The 26,734-nt window shown below is 43.4% G+C and overlaps 1 protein-coding gene across 1 annotated transcript in view; it reads left to right on the top strand.

Moving 5' to 3' along the window:
• Positions 1-26,734, top strand: part of npas3 (neuronal PAS domain protein 3) — a gene marked incomplete at its 5' end in the record, with an annotated part of 340,921 nt that overhangs the window by 263,601 nt on the left and 50,586 nt on the right. The window contains one exon of the mRNA XM_080784290.1: positions 12,851-13,031. Within this exon, the coding sequence (XP_080640416.1) occupies positions 12,851-13,031 (181 nt within the window). The remainder of the gene's footprint in view (positions 1-12,850; positions 13,032-26,734) is intronic.

The following is a 26,734-nucleotide window of genomic DNA, read 5'->3' as shown; positions in this document are numbered from 1 at the left end:
CATAATGTACACCACACACCAGACCTGCAGGTCATAAGCACCCATCCCGTGGGTGCTCCTTGTCATGAACACACACCTGAAGTGGTGATGGACACTAATGTGGAAGTGCTGGATCAGTGCTTCCCAACCTTTGGCTGTTCAGAGGAGGTGTGAGGCCTTGTCTGTTTGGAGCGAGGTATAGTCACAACAATTTTAACTCAGAACTTGCTGTCATTCACATCGAACCTGTCAGCCCTGTTTTCATGGGCGTGTATTGCACCCTCTGTCTTCTGACGGAAAACCTCAGAATGGCGGAGTGTGGAGAAAAAAATTGTTCCTACACCTGTAGGCCCAAACCTGTTCTTAAATCTGATTTCTGATTATCTTCCCCTCTTCGTCCTGGTGTGTCGTTTGCTTCTTCTGAATCCCCTTGATATCCTCCCTTTCTGTCAATCCTCGCCCTTTGGCTTCGTCTCTTTGTGACGCTCCACCATCTCTCTCTTCTCGTTCTCTCCATTCTCTCAGAGGTGAAATCCTTTATTACCATGATGAGCTTTTAAGAAGGGATCCGCTGGCTTTACTGTCTGTCTCGCAATGCTGTCATTCTGCCCCACTTCCCTCCACTCCCTCCCCCCCCCTCTCTCTCTCTCTGTCTCTCTCTCTCTCTCGTCTCACCCCCTCCTCCCCTCCCTCTCTCTCTCTCTCTCTCTGTCTCTCTCGTCTCACCCCCTCCTCCCCTCCCTCTCTTGCCCCCTGTTGTCTTTTTAATCGTAGCTGGTCATTAATTTCTGAACATCTTTTGTGATGTATATTAAATATTCTCCCTCCATCGCGCCCGCGGCCAAAATTACCGCGCTCGTTAAGAAATATTTAATTAGGCTGCGGAGCGACCGCATGCACACAGGGGACGCGCGGCATTTACATAAGGCAGGTCGCATCTCGCATGTCTCTCGCGCAGGCGCACGCACGCACACATACATGCATATAAATATACTCAAACATACACACAGAAGTGCGTTTCTCTTTGTTTCTCCTCCTGAAGATCGCACGCACGCACGTACGCGCACACACGCACACGCACGCGCACACACCTCTTGTTGAGGAATATTGGATGTGAAGGGGTTACAGGGTCAGCAGCTTAGCCAAGGACTCCTATTGGCCAAGGTCAGCGAGTGAGCTGGGGCCTCCCCAGAGACTCGGCCAATGAAAAGACTGCTTAGATTGGCCCTTCATTACTGTGGCCTTGTATTTATGTAAGCTGTCTGTCTGTCTGTCTGTCTGTCTGTCTGTCTTTCGACTGACAAAAAAGTTTAGGTGCATTGTGGGTAAAAACCCTATATGTACTCCAATACGGAGTGTCCCTAGTGTCCCTTATTACCATAGGCAATTTTATATGTCAAATAATATACCCATAAACCCCCCCCCCCCCCCCCCCCTGCTAGCAAAAATCGCCTATGCTTATTACAATTTCAGGTAGTTGGCATTTGGCAGCGCTGGTCTGCAGCATGCACCCTGCTGCAGCCCCTCCTCGGTCTACACATCAGACGTAGTTAGTAAAGAAATATATCTGCCTTTATTTCCATGTGCTGGTGCTAAACCCCTCGCTGATGTGTGCACATGACTGGTGGAACAGCAACCGCAGCCACATAGCGCTCGTATATGAATCATTAATATAGCAGTAATTATGCGCTATCAAACTTATAATATTCTCCACTTAGCTCATGTTTAATGCCGTAATTAATTCTGAAGCCGCAAGCCAACATCAATTTATTTGATTAGACGCTTTGCAAAGTCACAGTGAGGAGGGGGAGGGAGGGAGAGGTGGGGGGGGGGTGCTTTTTAATGTTTTGAAGTGTGTGGAGGGAATATTTTAGGCACTGTGGTGTTTTATCATGATTTCATCTACCTTTTTGTGTCTACCGAGAGCTGTGCATGCGTGCGTGCGTGCGCATCACTCACATGAAAACACATTAATTGCAGGTTACCATTTCCAATATTCCAGTATTAGTGGCACTTTTGTAGCCAGAAAAAGATCCACGGTTTGGTTTTGGAAAAAAGAAAACAGTATAGGGAACCACTCCTAATTAATTGTATAACAAATAACACAAGTGTGTGGTTTGGCTATTTTAGCTGTTTTAGAATTAAAAAGAAAATATACTTAATCTTAAATCTTAAAAATACTCAAAATTAAATATACATTTCCAAAGGAAAATGCATGTAGGATTTAATTCAGTCTCTAAAGAAAAAGTGAAGGTCTGCACACCGTCCTAATGCTCCCAAAATAATTTAATACCAGAGTAAAAAACCTACTTTTGGGCCTGTACGGAGGTCGTCAGGTAGGCCCATCTATTAGTCTCCTGTTCCCTAGGCCTGACATAATTCAGTCTATCTATTAGTCTCCTGTTCCCTATACCTGCCATAATTCAGGTAGGCCCATCTATTAGTCTCCTGTTCCCTATGCCTGCCATAATTCAGGTAGGCCTATATCTATTAGTCTCCTGTTCCCTAGGCCTGCCATAATGCAGCCTATCTATTAGTCTCCTGTTCCCTAGGCCTGCCATAATGCAGCCTATCTATTAGTCTCCTGTTCCCTATGCCTGCCATAATTCAGGTAGGCCTATATCTATTAGTCTCCTGTTCCCTATGCCTGCCATAATTCAGGTAGGCCTATATCTATTAGTCTCCTGTTCCCTAGGCCTGCCACAATGCAGGTAGGCCTATATCTATTAGTCTCCTGTTCCCTAGGCCTGCCATAATGCAGCCTATCTATTAGTCTCCTGTTCCCTAGGCCTGCCATAATGCAGCCTATCTATTAGTCTCCTGTTCCCTAGGCCTGCCATAATGCAGCCTATCTATTAGTCTCCTGTTCCCTAGGCCTGACATAATGCAGCCTATCTATTAGTCTCCTGTTCCCTAGGCCTGCCATAATGCAGTCTATCTATTAGTCTCCTGTTCCCTAGGCCTGACATAATGCAGTCTATCTATTAGTCTCCTGTTCCCTAGGCCTGCCATAATGCAGTCTATCTATTAGTCTCCTGTTCCCTAGGCCTGCCATAATGCAGTCTATCTATTAGTCTCCTGTTCCCTAGGCCTGACATAATGCAGTCTATCTATTAGTCTCCTGTTCCCTAGGCCTGCCATAATGCAGCCTATCTATTAGTCTCCTGTTCCCTATGCCTGCCATAATTCAGGTAGGCCTATATCTATTAGTCTCCTGTTCCCTAGGCCTGACATAATGCAGCCTATCTATTAGTCTCCTGTTCCCTAGGCCTGACATAATGCAGTCTATCTATTAGTCTCCTGTTCCCTAGGCCTGCCATAATGCAGCCTATCTATTAGTCTCCTGTTCCCTAGGCCTGACATAATGCAGTCTATCTATTAGTCTCCTGTTCCCTATGCCTGCCATAATGCAGTCGGGTGGAAACGTTGTGTGTCCAAAACTGTTAGGCTATTCAAATTAAAAAACACTCTTTTGATGCTTTTGTGTGACGCTGTAGTAGGATCAAATTGGGTATTATTTTTATTTTTTTTAATATGGAGATAAGACACAATATAGCCTACCACAATGCAATATAAAACATCAGACCAGTCTGAAGTCAGTGGTGCTGTACTGTACTGTACTGTACTGTACTGTACTGTACTGTACTGTACTGTACTGTACTGTACTGTACTGTACTGTACCGTACCGTACCGTACTGTACTGTACAGTACACACATACATACATAGCTCTGCATAGGAGTAGCTAGCGCCACTCAAAAAGTGCTTTAGCCTTTGCACAGTCTATTCTTTGTATGGCCAAACCAGTCTGACATGGTTCAGCCTTCATTACTCCTACTCCCTTAGGAGACATATACTGAAAACGCGTGTTAACTTCCCGCATGAGCCGTCTGTCAAGAATTAAAATACACAATGAATGCAAATCCAAGTCCAAACTCCTAATGGGCCCCATTCCAGCTAACTGTAGCTTGTGTCTACACAAGTATTAGATGCAGGCGCTTGCACTGCTAGTCTCTCCCAGGATGCTCGCTGGGATCACGGGTCAAACGGCAGCTCGCGCATCTAGCAACTTTGTATACAGTAATTGGATTGGCAAGCAGGCTGTTGCGTGCGATGGTGGATGTTGTTGTTTATTTGGGCAAACATAATATTTTAATATTATAACTAGACTGTAATAGCCAAAGTTTCAAACCAACAAAAAAAACCCTGAAACTTGATTCTGCATCTGATTTCTGTTGGCGTGACTGGCGTGAGTGTTGTTGTTTTTTTTTGCCCCTGTGGAGTCAGCAGGTTTCCATCTGAACTCATTAGATGTACAGTATATAGGCTACATGTATGGCAGAGTTAGCATGAGGATTATGACAACAGCACCGTGTGCTTTGGAAATGCTGCAATGTGGTCTTGTTTCCTTTCAAACTGTACAGTATACATACTGTACACGGCATGCTATGTGTGAAAATTGAATGTTACTCTGACATTGGCCTCCCTTTTTTGAAAGTCACATTCAGAATATTGTGTCAGACAGCTCTTTTTCTCTCTTCATTGTCCCTCTATCCTACTCTTTGTGACTTTCATAATTTTTTGTGTGTCCTTTTCCGTGTCATTCTCGTGCTCTCTCTCTCTCTCTCTCTCTCTCTCTCTCTCTCTCTCTCTCCTGTTTCTCTTGCCAAGTCATTATCCCAAAAGCGAAGGGTGGAAGAGGGAAGAGGACAGTAGAGGAGAGTGGGATGGGGGAAGAGTGAAAGAACGACAAACAGTGGAGAGGAGTTTGTGTACGACCGAGTTCTCCAGGCCTTTAGTCAGGTCTTTAACCCACCATTAAATACATTCATACACCATTGGTTTAATAAAATTGGTATTAAATTGCCAGACTGTTCCCATGTCTTGCTTCAGTCCAGGGTAGACTTTCTTTGTCCTAAGTTTAAGGTTGTGGTGCTGCAGGAGCTGTGGACTCAGTTTAAGGGTGTGGTGCAGGAGCTGTGGACTCAGTTTAAGGGTGTGGTGCAGGAGCTGTGGACTCAGTTTAAGGGTGTGGTGCAGGAGCTGTGGACTCAGTTTAAGGGTGTGGTGCAGGAGCTGTGGACTCAGTTTAAGGGTGTGGTGCAGGAGCTAGGAGTCTAGTTTCAGCTAAGCTTCCCCTACAATAACAGTACAGTCTAGTTTCAGCTAAGCTTTCCCTACAATAACAGTACAGTCTAGTTTCAGCTAAGCTTCCCCTACAATAACAGTACAGTCTAGTTTCAGCTAAGCTTTCCCTACAATAACAGTACAGTCTAGTTTCAGCTAAGCTTCCCCTACAATAACAGTACAGTCTAGTTTCAGCTAAGCTTTCCCTACAATAACAGTACAGTCTAGTTTCAGCTAAGCTTCCCCTACAATAACAGTACAGTCTAGTTTCAGCTAAGCTTCCCCTACAATAACAGTACAGTCTAGTTTCAGCTAAGCTTCCCCTACAATAACAGTACAGTCTAGTTTCAGCTAAGCTTCCCCCACAATAACAGTACAGTCTACTATTTCTTTTTTGTATTTTTCTTTTTTTAATGTTCTGTTTATAAATGTTTAGTTTTTTTTTTTTTTTTACAAATATAGAAGTAAATTGAGAAATACAAACAGAGTAACAAATACAAAAAAACTAAAACACACAACAACAAATTCCAAATCAAGACAACCGAAGAACATTCAAAACGAAAAATGAATTAAAAAAAAATATATAAAGAATCAAAAGAAAAACTCCAATATAGTCAATATACAAAGCAGTTCATGTTCACAAACATCATCCAGACAAGACAGGTTGACTAGTCAGGCGACAGCTATTCAGGTTCAATCGGGGGCACGAGTGTAAGGCGGTCAACATGAGATAGAAAAGGCTGCCATGCTTTACTGAATTTGGAAATTGAGCCACGCAGTGTGTATTTAATTTTTTCCAATTTAAAAATATATAGTATGTCAGATATTCAACGGGAATGTGAAGGGGTCTATGCATAAGAATAAGACGTCTTGCCCCGAAGCGTCACAAAAGCGACAAGGTCAGATTGATATTTCAACAGTACAGTCTACTCTAGTTTCAGCTCATGCTTCCCCCACAATAACAGTACAGTCTACTCTAGTTTCAGCTCATGCTTCCCTCACAATAACAGTACAGTCTATACTCTAGTTTCAGCTCATGCTTCCTCCACAATAACAGTACAGTCTACTCTAGTTTCAGCTCATGCTTCCCTCACAATAACAGTACAGTATATACTCTAGTTTCAGCTCATGCTTCCTCCACAATAACAGTACAGTCTACTCTAGTTTCAGCTCATGCTTCCTCCACAATAACAGTACAGTCTATACTCTAGTTTCAGCTCATGCTTCCCTCACAATAACAGTACAGTCTACTCTAGTTTCAGCTCAGGCTTCCCCCACAATAACAGTACAGTCTAGTTTCAGCTCATGCTTCCCCCACAATAACAGTACAGTCTACTCTAGTTTCAGCTCAGGCTTCCCCCACAATAACAGTACAGTCTACTCTAGTTTCAGCTCATGCTTCCCCCACAATAACAGTACAGTCTACTCTAGTTTCAGCTCATGCTTCCCCCACAATAACAGTACAGTCTATACTCTAGTTTCAGCTCATGCTTCCCCCACAATAACAGTACAGTCTACTCTAGTTTCAGCTCAGGCTTCCCCCACAATAACAGTACAGTCTAGTTTCAGCTCATGCTTCCCCCACAATAACAGTACAGTCTACTCTAGTTTCAGCTCATGCTTCCCCACAATAACAGTACAGTCTACTCTAGTTTCAGCTCAGGCTTCCCCCACAATAACAGTACAGTCTACTCTAGTTTCAGCTCATGCTTCCCCCACACTAACAGTACAGTCTACTCTAGTTTCAGCTCATGCTTCCCCCACAATAACAGTACAGTCTATACTCTAGTTTCAGCTCATGCTTCCCCCACAATAACAGTACAGTCTACTCTAGTTTCAGCTCAGCCTTCCCCCACAATAACAGTACAGAGACATGAGTAGGCCTATATAGAGCCCCACCGGTTAACCAGTTGCTCTTCTGTCTCCCATCTCTCACATTAGTGGATGTCAGAGAACCTGAACAAGCAGGTCAGAGAGAGAGAGAGAGAGAGAGAGAGACATAAATGCAGAAAATAGAGCTGAGGGTGGAGGGAGAATAAGTGGAAAGGGGAGATCAGAGAGGAGTGGAGGTGTAGGGGGAGAGAGAGAGAGGGGGGGGGGCAAGGAAGGAAGGAAAGAAGGAATTATGAGTGTAAAAGATGGGCCGTGAGAGAGAGAGAGAGACGTTAGGGAGGAGGCTATTGAGTGACCTTCTGTGGAGACATGGCTGCAGAGGAGGATACTGTCAACACGCACAACACACGCGCGCACACTCACACATACCCTCGTACACACAGATACCTAAACACACATGCACGCCCATCGCATGCACCCTGAATGCCTCACATGTAAATGTGTTGTTTTAATCCTGCTGTCCCTTTGTCTCTCACAGAGACGCACGCACGCACACACACACACACACACACACACACACACACACACACACACACACACACACACACACACACACACATGTTTTGACTGTGTTGAGAGAGAGGACAGGCACTATAGTAGACTAGGCACTATAGTAGCGCTATAGTAGACCTATAGTAGTATAGTGCTACCTATAGTAGCACTATAGTAGACCGCGCGCGCGCACACACACACACACACACACACACACACACACACACACACATGTTTTGACTGTGTTGAGAGAGAGGAAAGGCCTTCATAACAACGAATATACAGAGGTGTGTGTGTGTGTGTGTGTGTGTGTGTGTGTGTGTGTGTGTGTGTGTGTGTGTGTGTGTGTGTGTGTGTGTGTGTGTGTGTGTGTGTGTGTGTGTGTGTGTGTGTGTGTGTGTGTGTGTGTGTGTGTGTGTGTGTGTGTGTGTGTGTGTGTGCGCGCGCGGTCTACTATAGTGCTTCACCCAGACTATTGTCCCCTCAGCCATGAATTCTATCAAAGGAAGGAGCAGCAGCTGTGTGTGTTTGGTGGATGATTTCAGTCCATGTCTGACATGATGAGGTCCTCAGCAGCTCAGTGACTGTTCAGTGCCTTCACCTTAGCTTGTACTGACTGATCAGTGTATAACTAAGGACAACTGTGAATGATTACATTGACTATAAAGTATATTTATTTTGGGAATCTGGGAAAATAATCGAATATAATAAGTGTATTTTTATAAATTTGATAGTGGCGAGGCAAACGGCAGGCGGAATTTCTGGTGGTATCTGTCTCCTAGCGACCTAGTATCATTCATCCGTTGGTGAATAGCGCCATCTATCGTAAACCACTGGAAAGACCATTATGACGCAATAGCTTGGCAGTCAAGCTTTGGATTCGATGTGACGTAATAGTGTTAATGTGACAAATAGACAATTCTTTAATCAGCATGCCTATCTTTGTTTTTGTTTCGTTTTTTTCATTGAAAATGTACTGGAAATATTACAGGAAATTACATAATCTATTTCAAATAAGCGTTATTAAATATGGTATGAAAAAACTAAACAAATTGACGTCGTGACACGGACGGTTGATGGTTACTGCCGTGTGTAGTCAACCCCTCCCAAAGGCCCATTCTGAGGCAGAAAACACTGCGCTTGTTGTACTTTTAATTAGCGATTGTAGTGGAGAAGTTTGACAGGAATCTTCTCATCTCTGACCTTCTGTCTAAAACAAAAGCTGGCGTCACTTTCAATTTGCGTGTGAAAGTGAAGGGTCTGTGTAGTTTGTGACGTTGTTTGAGTGCGTGCGTGCGTGCTTGCATGTGTGCGTGCGTGCGCATGTAGATAAGACTTATTAAAAGGCAGGGAGCGGTGTCATTCGCGTTTTATCATTTAACTCGTCCTCTCAGACGAAGGACATCAACGTGCGCTCAAAATAATAATGATAACCATGCTGAAAGAGCAGACAGAGGGACTTGTGTGTGTGTGTGTGTGTGTGTGTGTGTGCAACCATAAAGGTGTGTTTTTGTGAAGAAGGCAGGAATGTGTGAATGTGAATGTGTAAATATGTGTTTGTTGTTGTTTGTCTTTGCTTGTCGCGTGCGTGTGTGTGATGTGTGCGTGCGTGCGTGTGTGTGTGCGTGCGAGCGTGCACGCATGTTTGTCATGGTGTGTGTGTGTGTGTGTGTGTGTGTGTGTGTGTGTGGTGTCAGACTTGTCTCCTTCATGCATTAGAGATCATCAGATCAGTGTGTGATGGAGTGTTGCCTCTTTGTCTCTGCAGCAGCGATTCCCAACACGTGGGTCGGGGACCGCTGCTGGGCCGTGAGCCAGTGGGACCCCTAGGCTACAAAACTGACAAATCACTACCATTTCAACTCATTCACTGCCATATTAAATACATACATGATCCACTGCCATGTTTTCTATTTTCGTATTTCCTTACCTTTTAAGTACCATGCAGTCACAGAATATTTGTATCCACTATATCAGTCCCCCTACCGTTGATAATCACGGAGCCTTTCGCTGTGCATTAAAAAAAATAAGTTTTCATTGTCAAATGGTCCATCTGTCGGAAATTCCATGCAGGTGGACGCAGAGCCAAATTAGCCCTTTGCTCTCAGGGGCCCTTCGAGGAAACTGGACCATGTGGGACTGTGTTTGAGGCCCTGACAAGGGCTCCTGGGGCCCTTCATTGGCCGTTAATTGTGTTAAATGTAGGTAAATAAGATCATCATTTTTTAATCCACGCTTCCATCGGATAGCGTGGATCAAATAAAAATGTCCCATCCACTGGGCCAAGCAAAGCGATCTCAGCGGCTTCATTCATTCATTCGTTTGCGTGCACTGGGGTTTGTTGCTGTCTGACATCACTCAATGAACGTTGGTTGGTGCATTGAGTGAGAAACATTCCGTGGTGCAAAAATAAGTGCTATTAAAATGCGTTTTTTACACAATACTTTTTATGTAATAAATTAATCAAAATTAACGCGTCAAAGTCCCGGCTCTAGTTCAAAGTAACATTATTTATGAGTCCATCTTCCACCACTGTGTGTTAACGTTGTTCCTGCAGGTTGGCAGGACGGCGTAGAGGAGCAGGCTGCCAGGTCGTTACTAACTGATTAGAAGTCGTCATGTTATTCACACGCACAACAATGCAGATCCAATTACCAGCAAAACGTGTAAACATGAGCGCCGACTCCCATGATACACCACGCTCCATGTGCGAGTGTGTGTGCGTGTGTGTGTGCGTGAGTGTGCGTGTGTGTGTGTGTGTGTGTGTGTGTGTGTCTGCATGTCCGCGTGTGTGCGTGCGTGTGCATACACAGGTGTGTGCAAGTGATCCCTCTCATTTCTTAATCAGTTGTTTCTGCTCTAGATGACAAATTATGAGGGGACTAAATTTCCTTAAAGGGATTTGCTATTAAAGGGATTACTTGCATGTAATCCCTTCATCCCAGTGGACGCCCCCCACCCCCACCCCCCAAAAAAGAAAAAGAAAACATGATCTGACACGCACACACACACACACACACACCACGCTTAGATGCATTAGGGCTGCCAAAATTTCACTCTCTCTCCACTCCTTCATCCTCTCAATTAAGGTTGCGAAATCCTGCTAATGACAGCCTGTACGGTTCAACTCTGTACTTATTTAACAAGGAAGCGTGTTTGTTTCATTTCCATAATAAAGGTAAGGGGGGGGGGGATTAGTAAGGGGGCGCAGGGGCGTGGTGCAACCCAAGAGACAGACAAACGCACGCACACTAACACTAGCGCCGGGGCCCCGGTTCGTTTTTTGACGCACGCGACGGAGACGCAACGCGCCCGGTGGAGCCCCGGTGTAACACGACACAAAAGCAAGCTTGTGTCGTCTATTCCAGGCCGGTGAATATGCCCTGCTACATACTGTATGTCTGAGTATACATTAGGGGTGGGATGTATATCTATATCGCGATATATATCACCACAATATATATATATATATATTCGTATAACTATTGATTAGTATAGTACTAGTAGTAGTAGGCTATGGAGGGCCTAATTGCCACAGATATTGTATCGTGAGGTAGTCATCGTCCCACCCCTAGCCATTATGGCACTGCACTCCCTCGAGTCGTTGCTGATGCGAGCACTTCACACGAGTTTGAAGTCGTTGCCACATATGTAAATAGTGTATGTAGAAGTAAAAGGTTATAATGAAATGTGTAAACACACCCGTGTTTCATGGCAACTCTAACGCTGTCAGAAATAGTTATCTTGGGCTAAACCTTTGAAACTTTCTCTCTCTCTCTCTCTCTCTCTCTCTCTCTCTCTCCACCCAACTCTACTGTTTTTCCTTATCGCCTTATTCACTATATTTTATCAGTCTCTCTGTGTCCCGAGACATAGTGTGCTTTACAAAAGCAAGAAAAGCAAAGTAAAAAAATAATTGGGAGATGATGTAATTCACATATTATTGTTCTGGTGAGAGAGTGGGTGGACTTGGGTTTTCACTAACACCTGAGCGATATGTCTGGATGTGCGTGCGTGTGTGCGTGCGTGTGTGCGTGATCTCGTAGGCAAATATAATACTTTTTTACTCCACTACAATTATTTGAATTCTTTAGTTACTTTGAAGCTACAGATCATTACAAAACATACATTAACCTATTAAACCTTATTTCACGTCTATTGAAAACGTTGCCAGCTTAGATTACTGTAAAGACAGATTTTTAGGTGGTACTTTAAGTACATTTTGTCGTCGTACGCAAGTACAATTTTGAAGTCAGGACCTTTACTTGTAACAGAGTATTTGTACATGGTGGTATTGCTACTTGAGTGGACTTATTATTGAACAGTGGCGCTGCAGTGATGCAATGTGTTCAGGAATATGAGCTCATCTTTATCTGTTCTCCTTTGGTTAACATGTAATGGAGACATTTTCATTATGTACTGTATATGTTGTCGATGTCGGGCGGAATCCTTGTATCTACATATTTCACTTTTTAGATTATTTTTCATAAATTGATTAGCTACTTCGTCATACAAAAGTGCCACACAAAGGTAGTGGAAATAAGCTCACAGCGCGTTGCAAGCTTGGAGACCAGCTGTTTCCACTATTTTACTTTTTTACATAAAAGAAAAAGTCGGAAGGTTTATTTTATAATTGTAGATCAGCAGTTGTTCAGTGAAGGGATTTGGTGTATACAGAAAAGAAAATGCGATCCAATTACAGAACTAACGCAGGTCCAACCCTGTTCAGACTGGAGTGGGATTGGTTTCATGCTAAGTAGCGTGTTCCACATCTGATTTGTAAAACAATTCACATTCCATTCAGCTTTTTGCTTTTCAGACTGCATACTGTAAAAAACAATGGGACTCCAAATTATAGTCCACAAAAATCTCCTAGGCGCTCAATTCAAGGGGGAGTCTTGACGTGGGGTCTCTTGCAGTTTAACTGAGAGCAGATCCTTGACTAATGACTATATACAGTGAACGAACTATCAAGACTATATACAGTGAACTATCCGAACTATCAAGAAATTATCACACATATTTGTCAGGGGAAAGAAGCGCTGGTTTCTTTATTTAGTAACAAACGCTCCTCTCAACCGGCCGGTCTCAATCATAACATTACGTTACATAACATTGGGTGTCTCTAAATATTTCTGTTACCCGCTTCCTGTTACCTGTTTCCTGGTCATGTGACCTGAGTAACCAATACATGACAGCAGCGTGTGTGGCAGCCAATCAGGACTAGGTCCTCAGTATGACTCAAGTATGACTAGGTCTTCTACTCCAGATAGTGCGACTAATCCTTTCACCAAGTACGGTATAGTTACCTTGCTAAACTAAGCCGTCTCTCTCTTTCTCGTTGGGTCTTTGTTGTCTCAGGTGGAGTTGACGGGCAGCAGTGCGTTCGACTACATCCACCCGGGCGACCACGTGGAGACGGCCGAGCAGCTGGGCATGAAGCTGCCTCCAGGAAGAGGGATCTCCCTGTCCCAGGGAACAGCCAATGAGGACGCTGCGTCGTCCGCCTCCTCCTCCTCGCACTCCGAAACACCTGAACCAGGTAGGCCTAATTGGAGGAGAGGAACGGGAGAGTATGGGTTGGGTTGGGTTGGGTTATCCATTGACTTTTATCCCATGGCGGTCCGGTCCTAAACTAATATGTTTTAAAATTAAGGCCTAACTGCCTATACGGTGCCAGAACCCATTCTTTCCAATAGGAAAAACGGTCATGGATTACAAAATATATGTAGGCTACTGTAATTGCAAATTTGAGAAATGGGGTATACTTGGTTCTGAGTCTCTGAGAGCCTGCTGCTGGTGCTGCCTTACTTTGCACTGATTCTAGATCAGTATACGTATTATTAATATCAAGTACTATATATATAGATAGAGAGAGAGAGAGAGAGAGAGAGACAGAGAGACAGAGAGACGGACGGACAGGCGAGGCGGTAAGGACACAGAGGGCGAGGGAGGAGGGGAAAAGGTCAATATGGAGGTTGAACTTTGGGAAGTCAGAGAAGAGAAGAGAAGAGAGCGACAGACAGAGGCAAGAGAAAGGTCAATGAAAAAAAATGAGGGAGAGAGAGAGAAGGTCAGTTGAGGATGCAGGAAGGATGGTGGGATGGATGGAGGAGTGGAGGGAAGACAGGAGGAGAGGAATAACTGAAAGCAGGAGGTACAACTATGCATGGAGTTGAACTGTCAACCCTCTCTCCTCTCCTCTCCTCTCCTCTCCTCTCCTCTCCTCTCCTCTCCTCTCCTCTCCTCTCCTCTCCTCTCCTGTGTATTTAATTAGCAGACAGATTGTAAATCAGAGCACATGCTCCGTGGTGGTACAGAAGCCTGAAAAGGACATATTTCTCATCGGAATTCTTTCCACTTACCTACCGCGCACAAGCACACGAACGCACGCACGCACGCACGCCGCATACATGCACGCACGCACACACGCGCAGCCTCCCATCACCATATGTCATAGACTTTTGCCTTCCAAACATACTCCCCTGACACCCCACCACCCATTTACACCTCTCTCTCTCTCTCTCTCTCTCTCTCTCTCTCTGACATGTGGTGATGATAATTTAAGTATTAAGGGGGTAAAATCCATTTATAAATTAAACAAAAGACTGGATATCCATCTGAGTCTCTCCCTCACTTCATCAGCCTGTACAAACAGAGAGAGAGAGAGAGAGAGAGAGAGATGGTCTGGGTCTACAGAGAGAGACGCTGGTAATTAGATCTGCCACGGAATTCTTCTTTCTTTCGTTTCTATCGTTTCGTCGGCTGATTGGGGAGGATGGAAGCTGTAAATTAATTGGAAGTTCCATGTTTTTCTTTTTTGTCGTTTTCATTCTCTCTCTCTCTCTCTCTCCTTTTTGCTCCCTCGGGTTTCCTTGTTGTTCATTTCTTCTCCTCCTCTCGTCCCCTCGCCTCCTCCTGTCTTGCTGCAACAACAACAACATTCTGTAGGGTGGTATACGTTATCTCATCCCTCTACACGCCGTGCCAGATCATACCCCCTCATCCCTACACTTTTAAAAAGCCGATCTACAAGCTCACACCATGTCAATGTAGATCGGCTAGTTGCCGTTGGGGTGACGCGCTATGAGCTTGTAGATCTGAAATTTTTGAAAAATCGTGAAAATGTATAGCGCAAATCTTTGAATATTATATATTCTTTCAGAGTGAACGTTTTTAACTCATATCTTTGCCACTGGGTCACAGCATCACTGTGACCCAGTGGTCTCATCCCTATATATCTCAGCATCACTGTGACCCAGTGGTCTCATCCCTATATATCTCAGCATCACTGTGACCCAGTGGTCTCATCCCTATATATCTCAGCATCACTGTGACCCAGTGGTCTCATCCCTATATACTGTACCAGTGGTTCCCAAAACGTTTCATCTCAAGGACCCCCAAATTGACACTAATTAGCCCTGCAGACCTCCATTTGAAAATACATGCCAGGGACCCCCATAAGAGAAGGCTCTAGCAGAGATTCTCAACCTGTTTCATTTCAAGGTTTGACATGGATTAGTCTGCGGACCCCCATTTAATGGCACTTCTATCTCTGGGACACCCAATTTGTAGATTTAAAATCTATGATAATTTAACTCTGAGAGTGTACAAATGAAATGAAACTAATTTGTACATTCTCAGAGTTACAGACCCATATAACGGTCCATTTGGTTCCAAACTATCATAGCTGGGGACCCCTGGAACACCCTCAAGGACCCCTGAGGGTCTCCGGTCCCCACGGACCCCACTTTGGGAACCACTGCTATACACCCCATGTGGCGCTGATATAGACATAACACACACGGTCAAACTGTTAAATAAATGCTCCTATTGTTAATAGAGAGTGTTTTGACCAAGGTGCGGCTGACATTGGACCAAGGACGGACCGGTTGGAAGTTGTTTAAAATCTGACGGCCGCCTCTCTGCTGGCTTATAATATATGAGAGTTGAACGCGGGCGCTCCCGTATCGTTTTTAATTACGCTCCTCTCTCATAAAGTATTTAAAAGTGCAGCGTTGGAATAGGAGTTGACCTCGGAGAAGAGGGACGTCTGTCTTTGAAGTATATACTCCTCCATCGCTCTCTCTCTCTCTCTCCCCCCTTCACTCTCGCAAGGCCAGCGTCTTTTTAAACACTGATGCAATTTGACTAAAGATGAGTCACACTCTGTGTGTGTGTGTGTGTGTGTGTGTGTGTGTGTGTGTGTGTGTGTGTGCAGGTTTCACTGCTAGCTCAGCGTACATTGGTTAGTAGAGGCAGTGTACATACTAGGGTCGGGACCCGGTCATCCGGAACTGGAATCAGTTCCATCACATTTGGAACCGTTTTCCGGAAGCGGTTTGATCACACTGTCAGAGCTGGTACTGCATGTGGACTTCATGTCTGCTAACTGCTTATACAATTACAATACCGGTTGGTTCTCAAACTTTGTATCATCAAGGACCACCATAACTCTGAGGGTGTACAAATGGAACCAAATGGAACCTAGTCTCGTGTTACCAGACCTGTTGCCTCCGCGATTTCCAAACGCTTCATCATACAGTCTGGGCCAACGGAAGAGCTGTCATGAGTAAACTATAAAGCGGAAATGGAGCCTCCTCGCCACTTCCATTTCGTCTTTACAGTCGCGCACATTTATCCTAGTATAAATAGGAAACATCTAAGCATATATAGCTTGTTGCTTAGCAGAAACGGAAATAAAAATATATATTTCTGTGAACGTAAATGGCAGCTTCCGTTACTCAGCTCATGGGGGCTGTAGTCCCAGACTCTATATAGCATTCTGTTACTCAGCTCATGGGGGCTGTAGTCCCAGACTCTATATAGCATTCTGTTACTCAGCTCATGGGGGCTGTAGTCCCAGACTCTATATAGCATTCTGTTACTCAGCTCATGAGGGCTGTAGTCCCAGACTCTATATAGCATTCTGTTACTCAGCTCATGGGGGTTGTAGTCCCAGACTCTATATAGCATTCGGAGATTGTGGAATAGTTGTCTGGCTACGCGAGACTAAATGGAACCTGACAGGGTCCATTTGGTTCCCTTTGTACACTCTCTCAGAGTTGGACTGTTAAGTGTTTAGAACCAGCCAAACAACATTTAGAACCCCAGAAAGAAGGTATATGATGCACACCGTTCATTTGGAACCCCCTAAAGTAACCCAGAGGGTACCACTAAAATAATATGCATACGCACGGTGTTTACGATTGAATTTGTGCCAAAATCGTGAAAGGGAACCGTTAAGAATCTGACTCTTAACCCATTTTGGGCGGTAACCCCTTTTGTTGTTTATATAGCATTATGTTATACTTTAGCTATTGAAAAATAGCAGATCTACAAGCTCATAGCGCGGCACCGAGAGCCGTGCTACGAGCTTGTAGGTCTGTTATTTTTAACAAATCGTGAAAATGTGGCGCAAATCTTTGAATACATATTCTTTCAGAGCGAACGTTTTTAACTCAAATCTTTCCTTCTGGGAGGTCCCTGGTACAGCATATTTTCAGATGGCGGTCGGTGGCCAATTACATAATAATCTTGGGGGTCCTTGACATGAAATTGTTTGAGAATTAACCACTGACATGGAAACATAGGGTTTTTCAGAAAACTGTCATGATTCAGAGGAGGAAATCGTTAAGGAACCTGAATGGTTAAAATCCTACAGGATCCCAACCCTAGTACAGCTAAGGTAGTATGGCGTGAATGAGTCTCAGTGTTGTTCCCTCAAGGTCATTGCTACTAGCCTACATTAATCTATACTGCCTTCCAGAAAAATAAAGAAAATAAATTTTCAAGTTCCAATTCAGACGTTCGTGCCCCTCACTGGATGATATTGGTATCCAGACCTGAAAATGATTCATTGAAATATTGAATGATTTACTTATTTTAACAAATGAGTACGAGGCAACTTTAATATCAATAATTAACTTCTTAATCTAATGTCACAGTGCTGACGTTCATTTACAGACACACTGCAAGGTCAGACTCAAAACAAGCCTATACTTAAGCTCTGCAATTCATTTTCACTCATTTTTTATTAATTAGCCAGACAATTTAGTCACGAAAACGTGAAACGTGAATGTTAATTTTTAGTAATTCTTCTTACGCTCTTTTGATAAAGTGCAGATTTAATTACCCCAGCGTTGGCAAAGGCTCATTTAGATGTATTAATATACGAGAAACGTTGAATGCTAATGTCAGCGATTGTCCCGCGTCTCTCCTGACGCACAGTAAAATCCTCTGCGTGAATTTAACCATTCATAACTGGGAGGATGTACAAATGCAACCAAATGGACCCTTAACGGGCCCATTGGGTTACATTTGTACGCTCTCCCAGTTAAATTCACGCTCGGTATTTCACAGCACAAGTTCTCCATTATTAGATCCAGACATTTCTTAATTGTCCGCAACTCCACTTATTTTAACATCACAAGTCCTTGATTATTGTTGCTAATTATGCTATTAGCTGCAGTGGCTGCTGGAATAATTCTTAGTAATCGCACACATTTATCATAATTAATCCAGTTTACCGCCACCTCCACTTAAAGTCACTTTAAGGGGTCGCCTTTGTCTTTCGTCTCCCAAGGTCAATGTCCTACACGTTGTGTGTGTGTGTGTGTGTGCTGCGTGCGTGCGTGCGTGTGTGTGTGTGTGTGTGTGTGTGCGCACGTGCGTGCGCGTGTGTGTGTGTGCACACTATATGTATATAGGCCTGTACTGTATGTACGTCCGTTTGTCCAGAATGGCAAAGTATTTCAAGTGAATCTCCTTTTATAACTTGGGCAGAACAGGCAGAACCCCGACGCAGACTATGATGCGCTCCGCGTCAACAGCGCACATTAGCATAACGCCGTGCTGCATGTTTTACAGTATTTAGACCTTTTCATTCATGAGTACGGCTAGAAGAGAAGCAGATACACTCCACACGCTCCTCTCTCACAGAGAATCAGAAGAGAAGCAGATACACTCCACACGCTCCTCTCTCACAGAGAATCCATCACAATAGACCCACTAAAAGTCCTCAAATTAATTAAACCGGAGCGTCAGCGCTGTTAAAGAGCCATAAAAACCCACTTGAGCCCAAACAAAGAGCTTCCCCTGGCCTGTAGGATTGCCACTAAAAACAAAATTAGCCGTCTGCTTCGTTAAGTTCGTTAAGTTTCTCGCGCGGACGCCGGCGACCCGCTCGCTCTCTCCGGAGCTAATTGGAAATCTGCAGGGTGCACAATGGCCAATCAGGGGCTATTATTATTTGAGTTTTTTCTTTTAATTGGGTTCCTTAACAAGGACAGAGAGGTTTACAATGGGGCTGTCTGGGTGTTGATATAATGACAGAAGAGGACAGGGCTTCTGGGTTATAGGATATGAAGAGAACCCATCCTCTGTGAGGTTGAGAACACTTTATTGGACCTCCATAAACTTAAACTTATCACCAGCTATAAGTGACGGCCACGTTTAAAAAAAGACAAAGTTATGGAGTCCCTGTGCAGTGCTGCACAGTATACTGAGTACATTTACTTGAGTACGCTAGTGGCTCAGCCGGTAGAGCAGCCCAGTGTTGATTTAGTCGACAAAAACATGCATGTTCATCGACTATACCTTTTTTGTCATGTGAAACCTGACTGATGAAAGCTGAGCTGACGTGATTGGCTGCCTCTGGCCAATGGGACAGGCAAATATCCCTGGCAGCCACGCAGGCTGCTGACATGTGCAGAGCAACGCAGCAGAGAAGCTGATCACACTCCCGGGGTGACGGGGAAGGAAGAGCTCTCCCCGACAGCGCATACAGTTATATCACACGTTTGCAATGTTCGAACGTCACTCGATATAAACCAAACCAAACAGCGCAGCGCAGTGCAGCCAATGCCATCGCGGTGGGGGGTGCGTGGCAGTCTGGCAGACAGCCAGCTCACAGCCTGGTGATGCGCCGTTACAGATGCAATCGGATCGATTATTTGTCTAAAAGGGGGTTCATATAACGCCATTTAGGTCGACCTCATGCTATAACTTCATGTTGTGACAATAATATAGCAGCAGCAGCCTACCATTCTATGCCAGTCAACTGTCTTCCTTCGTGTGCATTCGCCGCAGATACAAAAGCACTGTAGGCCTATGACATGTATGTCATTTATGAGGTCATCACTTCTTGTTTCACTGACGGGAAGGAAGAAAGAAAGAAAGAAAGAAAGAAAGAAAGAGGGAGACTACAGGAAATGGGAGACAGACAGACAGACAGACAGCGGCAGGTGGGGTTAAAGGTCAGGTACGTAGCTACAGTGGCTGGTTGAGGTCATGTTTGCTCAGATGAGATGCTCTAACTTCCACACACGCACGCACGCACGCACACATACACACACACAGGTATATTCTGTATGAGACGTGCACGTACAGTACATGCATGCATAAACACACACACACACAGATGTGCCTGAATCTGCCTCCTGGCTATATGAACAAACAGACACACGTGCACACACACACACACACGGTTCCATGTATTCCATCCATTTTGCGATGACAACACTTGGGACTCACAAGCTAATGTACAGTGACACTTTATCAGGGTAATAGCTCGCACGACTCCAGTTGCTTTTAAACACTTTGAGCATCTTTACCGGGTGCCCGGTCGGGAAAGTAACTTAACACTGTACTGCTGCTCTGCGGCATACTACGTCAAGTGATTAAAATAATAATTAAAAGTGCCTTAAAACGAGAGTTCTGTGAGTGCTGGTTTTCTCTTCGAGAAATGTTCTTGTTAATATGCAGCGATACAAAAATGTTTTGCGAGTGTGTTTGTGCGTGCGGCCCGCGTCTCTGATTCTATTCTCTCCATGCATCTGTCCTTCCGTCACAACGGATTGAATCAATCACATCAAACACAACTCGGCCTCTCCCGCTCTATCTGTTCTGCTTTTCTCCTCTTGTTTTTCCTGCTGGTTGCATCATCCTCTCCTTTCTTGTTTGTCATTCTTTCATGTACCACCTCAGAACATATTTGGCTCTCCGTGTACCACCATAATAACTGATGATAAAATACAGGAGCGTATACCTGCCCCTTTTGTTCCATTCCTAAGCCAATAATGCTGCTGCTCTGACAAAAGTCATGTCTAATCACTAATCAGCTGTAGTAATATAAATATTTCATTACACTTTTTTTGACTCCTCTGCGTACCATTAGCGGGGGGCTCAAGTACCACTAGTGGTACTATAGTACCAGTGGTTGGGAACCTCTGCTTTAGAGCACCGAAATGTATTCATTAATTACTTGCGCAAGCAGAGCGCGCAAGTAATCGTTTCGCTTGGTCTCTTCGAAGTGAAGCCAAGTTTTCTTCAACGGTAAATCTGTGCCTGGTTTGCTGGGACTAGTTACAACATTACGTCATCCTTGAGAGAGTACATGGTGTGTATATGACGTAATGTTACAAGTTACAAGTTACAAGTTACAACATTACGTCATATACACACCATGTACTCTCTCAAGGATGACGTAATGTTGTAACTAGTCCCAGCAAACCAGGCACAGATTTACCGTTGAAGAAAACTTGTCTTCACTTTTTGGAACCAAGTAACCACAGTATACTGCTAATCAAATTACAACTACATACTCTGTATGTAGTTGTAACTAGAACAACTACATACAGTCTGTGCCTGGTTTGCTGGGACTAGTTACAAGTTACAACATTACGTCATATACACACCATGTACTCTGGTCCCAGTTCACAACGATGACGTAATGTTGTAACTGGTCCCAGCAAACCAGGCACAAACCTACGGTTGAAAAAAACTTGGCTTCACTTTTTGGAACCAAGTAACCACAGTATACTGCTAATCAAATTACAACTACATACTCTGTATGTAGTTGTAATGTGATTTGTAATTTGTAAATCTGTGCCTGGTCTGCTGGGACCAGACTACACAGATGACCATATCTCTTACGTCATCACTGAGAGCTAGTCATACATATACACACCGTGTACTCTGGTCCCAGCTCTCAACGATGACGTAATGTGGTATCTGGTGGGACCAGATTACACAGATGACCATTTCTCTTACGTCATCACTGAGATACAAATCCAACTACAGATTTCGGAAGTATTTTAGATCATGTATATTTCAACAAATTTGAAAGTATTATTACAGAAATTGAAGTTAGAGACACATATAACTCTGATCATGATTTAGTATTAATATCACTATAGTACAAAATGAAATACATTTAAAACAATTGACAATTTACAATAAGTAATAAAATAATTATACTGTATAATATATTTTAGTTTATATACCAGTTTATATACCTTTTTTTTCATCACATATCAATGATTCATTTTTCTGTAAAAAAGTAGTTAGGTAGCAAATAGTTACACGTAATGATTATACATTTCAAACGTTCCTTCACAGAGATACTGAGATGTGATAGTTTCCAGCGGTCGAAAGTACTTGCGCGCTCTGCTTGCGCACTAGTAGGCCATTTATGGCCTACTAGTGTGCAACAAGCAAGTATGCACTCGGCAGAGTGCAGTTCTAGTTTAATATTAATATTATTTATTTACGCATCATGGGTCATTGTATGCTGGTACACCATATCTCCTTTCTGAAGGTAGCAACCTATATTCTTCAAACAACACATGGCTAGTGTTTGAGGTGATATTCCTTGCTAACTTTAGGAGGATGTCATCATACGTGGATGTATAAGTCTCTGAATTGGTTGTCCAACAATCTTTGAACAAAGAAATGTTCAGTTGTTGCAGCATTTTACCGTAGTTGAAGAACACTCATAATAACAGAAGTGAAGAACAAAAGAATAATCCGTCTACTTGCACCGGACTGTACATCTAAGATGATCCTTTTGACATTTTTTGTCTGGACTGTAGATCCAAGGGCCAAAGAAGGCCAGACATTTTTTACCCCCCTCGGATTTGAATGCTGGTACTATACACACCGCAGCCAAGCATTTGACCTGAGGTTGAGACCATTTTGGACCAAGTCGAATTTGGATGAAATGTAAGACAGCAGGTCACCCAGAATGGCTTTATAAATGAAAATATGCCAATGCTGCAGCCTGCGAGATGCCAATGACAACCAACCGACTGCAGCATACAACGTGCAGTGATGTGTTCTGAAAGGTGAGTTAGTTATGAATCTCAATGCAGCATCGTACAAGGGATCCAATTTGTCCAAGGTGGAGGAGCAGGCATACCATAATCCAATTGGGACAGAAAGAGACCAATGACCAGTTTTTTACGAGCTGAACAAGCAAAACAAGCCTTCAATCTGTAGAAGAAACCCAGAGTGAATTTAAGCTTTTTGCGCAAGGAATCAATATGAAATTTGAAATTACGGTGTTTATCCAACCAAAAGCCAAGGTATTTGTAGCGCTCCACCCACTCGATGGGAGTTCCATCGAGATGGTCACTGGAGCTGAAATGGCTCGTGGAGTGAACAACATAGCTTTAGTTTTATTGCCATTTAGCAATAATTGTATTGGTCTGGTGTGTCATCCAGACAGACATTCCTCAGTATGACAGCTATCAGTATAAAGGGTGAAACGTACAGCTGAGCTGTACCAACATTGGTAGCTAATGCTGAGGATAGGGTTTTGTTTCACGCTCTGACTCTGTACTCTGTAAGAAAATAAGCATACCAGTGAATTAAGTATGGATTAAGTTCCAACTATACCATCTTTGACACTAGAATATCAGACTGTATTGTATTGAAAGCTGAAAGTCTAAGAACAGCATCCTTGCACGATTCTTATTAGACAGATGTAGGTGTTTTGTAATTAAGTGGACCAGTATCATTACGGGGTCCCTGACTTGAATAGGTTTGAGAAGCAGTCGGTATACAAATGATGACAAATTGCAGCTTAAAGCTTAAGTATAGCGTGCGTGCGTGTTCATAAAATAAGCGACATGCTAGCGTGTGGATATCAATATGCTTCAGATGTGCATGTTTTTCATCACTTGGAGCCCAACAGGGAACCTGAAGTGTGTGTGTGTGTGTGTGTGTGTGTGTGTGTGTGTGTGTGTGTGTGTCTCCCAGTGGGCTGTCTGAGAGCATACAGCAGCCATGTCAACACACACAAAGACAATATTGTTTATTTCACCTCTACACCCCAACAAACACACATGCTATTTGTCCTCCATACATTATCACACACACACACACACACACACACACACACAGAAACCCAAGCATGCAAAGATCACATGCAGTGCAACACAATGGATTATATCAATTCCTCCTCCATCTTTCATTCTATGAATTGAAACGATCTGCATATCGTTATACATGTAAAAGACCGATTGTTGCTGTCCGTCAGAATTCTTGTTTATCCATTTTCTTTTTCTTCCATAAAATAATAACCCTTTGCATTTTGTATTCATGGCTTACGTGGTCAACATTGTCTGCACTGTGAGATTGTTATCACTCACTTTGAATTCACAGAACATGATGTCTTTGTAAATGTGAAGTCAAACAATGTTAATGTGTTGCTCTGTATCTAGGTATTTAATGTTGATGATCAATTAAAAAAAGTGCAAAGCATATTTTAACTATCTCACTTTAGAATACTAAAACAAAGTAGGCCACACAAACATGCACGGTCGCACGCACGCACACTTTTGACTTGTTGACTATGCAAAAGAATTAAGTTGTGAATCTAAATCTACAAAGTAACTAGTAACTACAGTTTTCAATTAATTTTAGTGTAGTAAAAAGTACAATATTTATCTGTGAGATGTAGTGGTGTAAAAGTATAGTTAGAAATACTCCAGTAAAGTATCAGTACCTCTTGAGTATCTAGTATCCCGCCCTACAGCACTGTTTAATGTCATTTATTTGAGTGTGTATTTTTTTGTTGTATGACTGATGACAAAGTCAACAGTATGTATATCCATAACATAAGCAAGCAGCACGCTAGCAGACAATACACTAGTTCTTTCTTTCAATCATTTTATTATTAATATTAATTTCACAATCTGATATACATAGTACGCCCGCTACTTTCTAATGTTTGATAATTCGTGTGAAAGATGTATGCATATGACGGTATAGAGTTTCATGTGACGAGCTTAAGCTAGTGTAGGCTGTCCCGATTCTCGATACGTATCGAAATCGAATCGAAATTGACCTTCGATACAGTGTATCGAAATCACGAGCCGACTCGCGATATTTCATTACATGCGCACGTCAGTCTGTTTTTTCACCCCGGAACGTTTCTCACAGGACGTGTTTCAGCCAGTCGGACCGGATACAACGGTGCACCAAGAAGCCTGTGTAGATCATTGCGTGCAGTCAGCACTCAGCAGAGAGCAGACAACAACAAAGCTAAATTCACCCAATGAAGAAGCCGTTTATATCGCTTTTGTCCCATGGAATCGTGGATGGAACATTTAGATTTAAAAACGGATGAAAATCATAGATAAAAGCATATATATACTGTAGTTTTGTACAATAGCGGAGTGACAGCTTCCATATGGGGCTGCCTGGAGTCTGGACGGACGCTGGCTTACAGGCTATGGCTGCTTCAGTGTGTCTCGTATCGAGACGAGGACACCGGGGGCTATTTGTCACGCTGCGGTTCTTTAGCATAATATCACGGCAGCGCGAACAAGCTGTGTTCGGTGCGACACATGCTGATGCAGTCAGCGTGGTGGAGGCTAACGCCAGGCCAGCCCTATGGAAGCTCTCCCTGCAGAGAGGCTGCTACATTATAGAGCAGTGAGCTCCTTTATAACTCTATGGGAGTGAGAGGTTCCACCATGTGGGGCTAATGTGAGTCCTGAGTCCCGACTCCAAGTAGGAGTTACAACATGTTGGTATTGGTAAATCTGTTATGGATGTTGTGTCCTCTGAAGCAAAATAGATGTTTTCTAATGTTCCACTGTTTAGGAATCGCTGCCTCAACTGCACTCTCCAGAAACTCCCCCGCTAGATCATTCCAATGTTTTTATTGATTTCATTCCTTCTTCTTAGTGCCTATTTGATCGGGTAATAGCTGAAAGCAGCGATAAGGCGGGACCAAGAAAGAAGACAATACGCAATAAGAACAATATGCACAAATAAGAAGCATGGGCTGAGTTGTCTGACACCCTTCGCGACTTCTTGGTCCCTTAATGATTGAAAGAAAGAACTAGTGTATTGTCTGCTAGCGTGCTGCTTGCTTAGGCTATGTTATGGTATGGATACACATACTGTTGACTTTACACCTTTGTCATCAGTATTTCAAAAATACTTATAAACACAAATAAATTGCATTAAACAGTGCTGCAGGGCGGGTCTTTGCGTAAACCCTATCGGTATTGGAATATAGGCACCTATAGTTACTTTCCACCACTGCTCACAAGCAACGCACGCACGCACGCACGCACGCACCACAACAGGTGTTGATGGAGTGCGCCTGCGGTCGGCCACTAAGACAAATAGTTTTTAATCACGAGAGCGGCTCGTTTGTCCTCATACCGAGCGGCTCCCCACTTTTAGCCCTGAATTAACACCTCCCGCCTGGCCTGCACTGCGTGATTTAACAAACACCCATCAATCTCCCTGCGTGGCGCTCCCACCGCGCCTGCCTCTGTGTCTCCTGTCTCTCTCGCTCTCTCTCTCTCACACACACACACACACACACACTCTCTCTCTCCATAGGGCTCTATCGCTTCCTCGCTCAGCCTCTCTCTCTCCCCTTCTGTCTCTGATAAAGATGATGTACGGTGCTAGTTGTATACAAAGCAGACAGAAATAATGCGGCTCAGTGAGAGAACTGCAGCCCTCTCAGACATAACAGAACATTTTTTACCCATAATCCGAACCGTGTTTGAGTTTCATGCATTCGGTGGAATTGATTCTCTGAGATGGAGATTTGTATATATATTTTCTTACTGCAGTTATTTTGCTTGTAATGTTCTATTTTCATTTGAACTCCTAATAAGCTGGAGTCCTTTTAACCACCATATAAAGTAAAAGGAGCTCATTGCCACTGTAAATCTCCGTAAAATGCTGTAGTGATGGTTTAGGAGTCTTTTTTTCACTGAGCCAGATTTTACTGTATCGTTGCTGTCGGGCAGAAATCTCTTATCTCTCTCTCTCTCTCTCTCTCTCTCTCTCTCTCTCTCTCTATATATATATATATATATATATATATATATATATATATATATATAAATATTTCCAGCGAAGCATTTTGGTGTAGAGAGAAGTATAGGGTTTAGAAATGGTTAACTTTGTCTGTGTTTAGTAAAAGCAATT

Source organism: Protomyctophum bolini (genome assembly GCF_963924005.1).
Source record: "Protomyctophum bolini genome assembly, chromosome: 15".
In the NCBI taxonomy this organism is placed as follows: domain Eukaryota; kingdom Metazoa; phylum Chordata; class Actinopteri; order Myctophiformes; family Myctophidae; genus Protomyctophum; species Protomyctophum bolini.
This window is presented reverse-complemented; position numbering and strand designations above follow the sequence as displayed.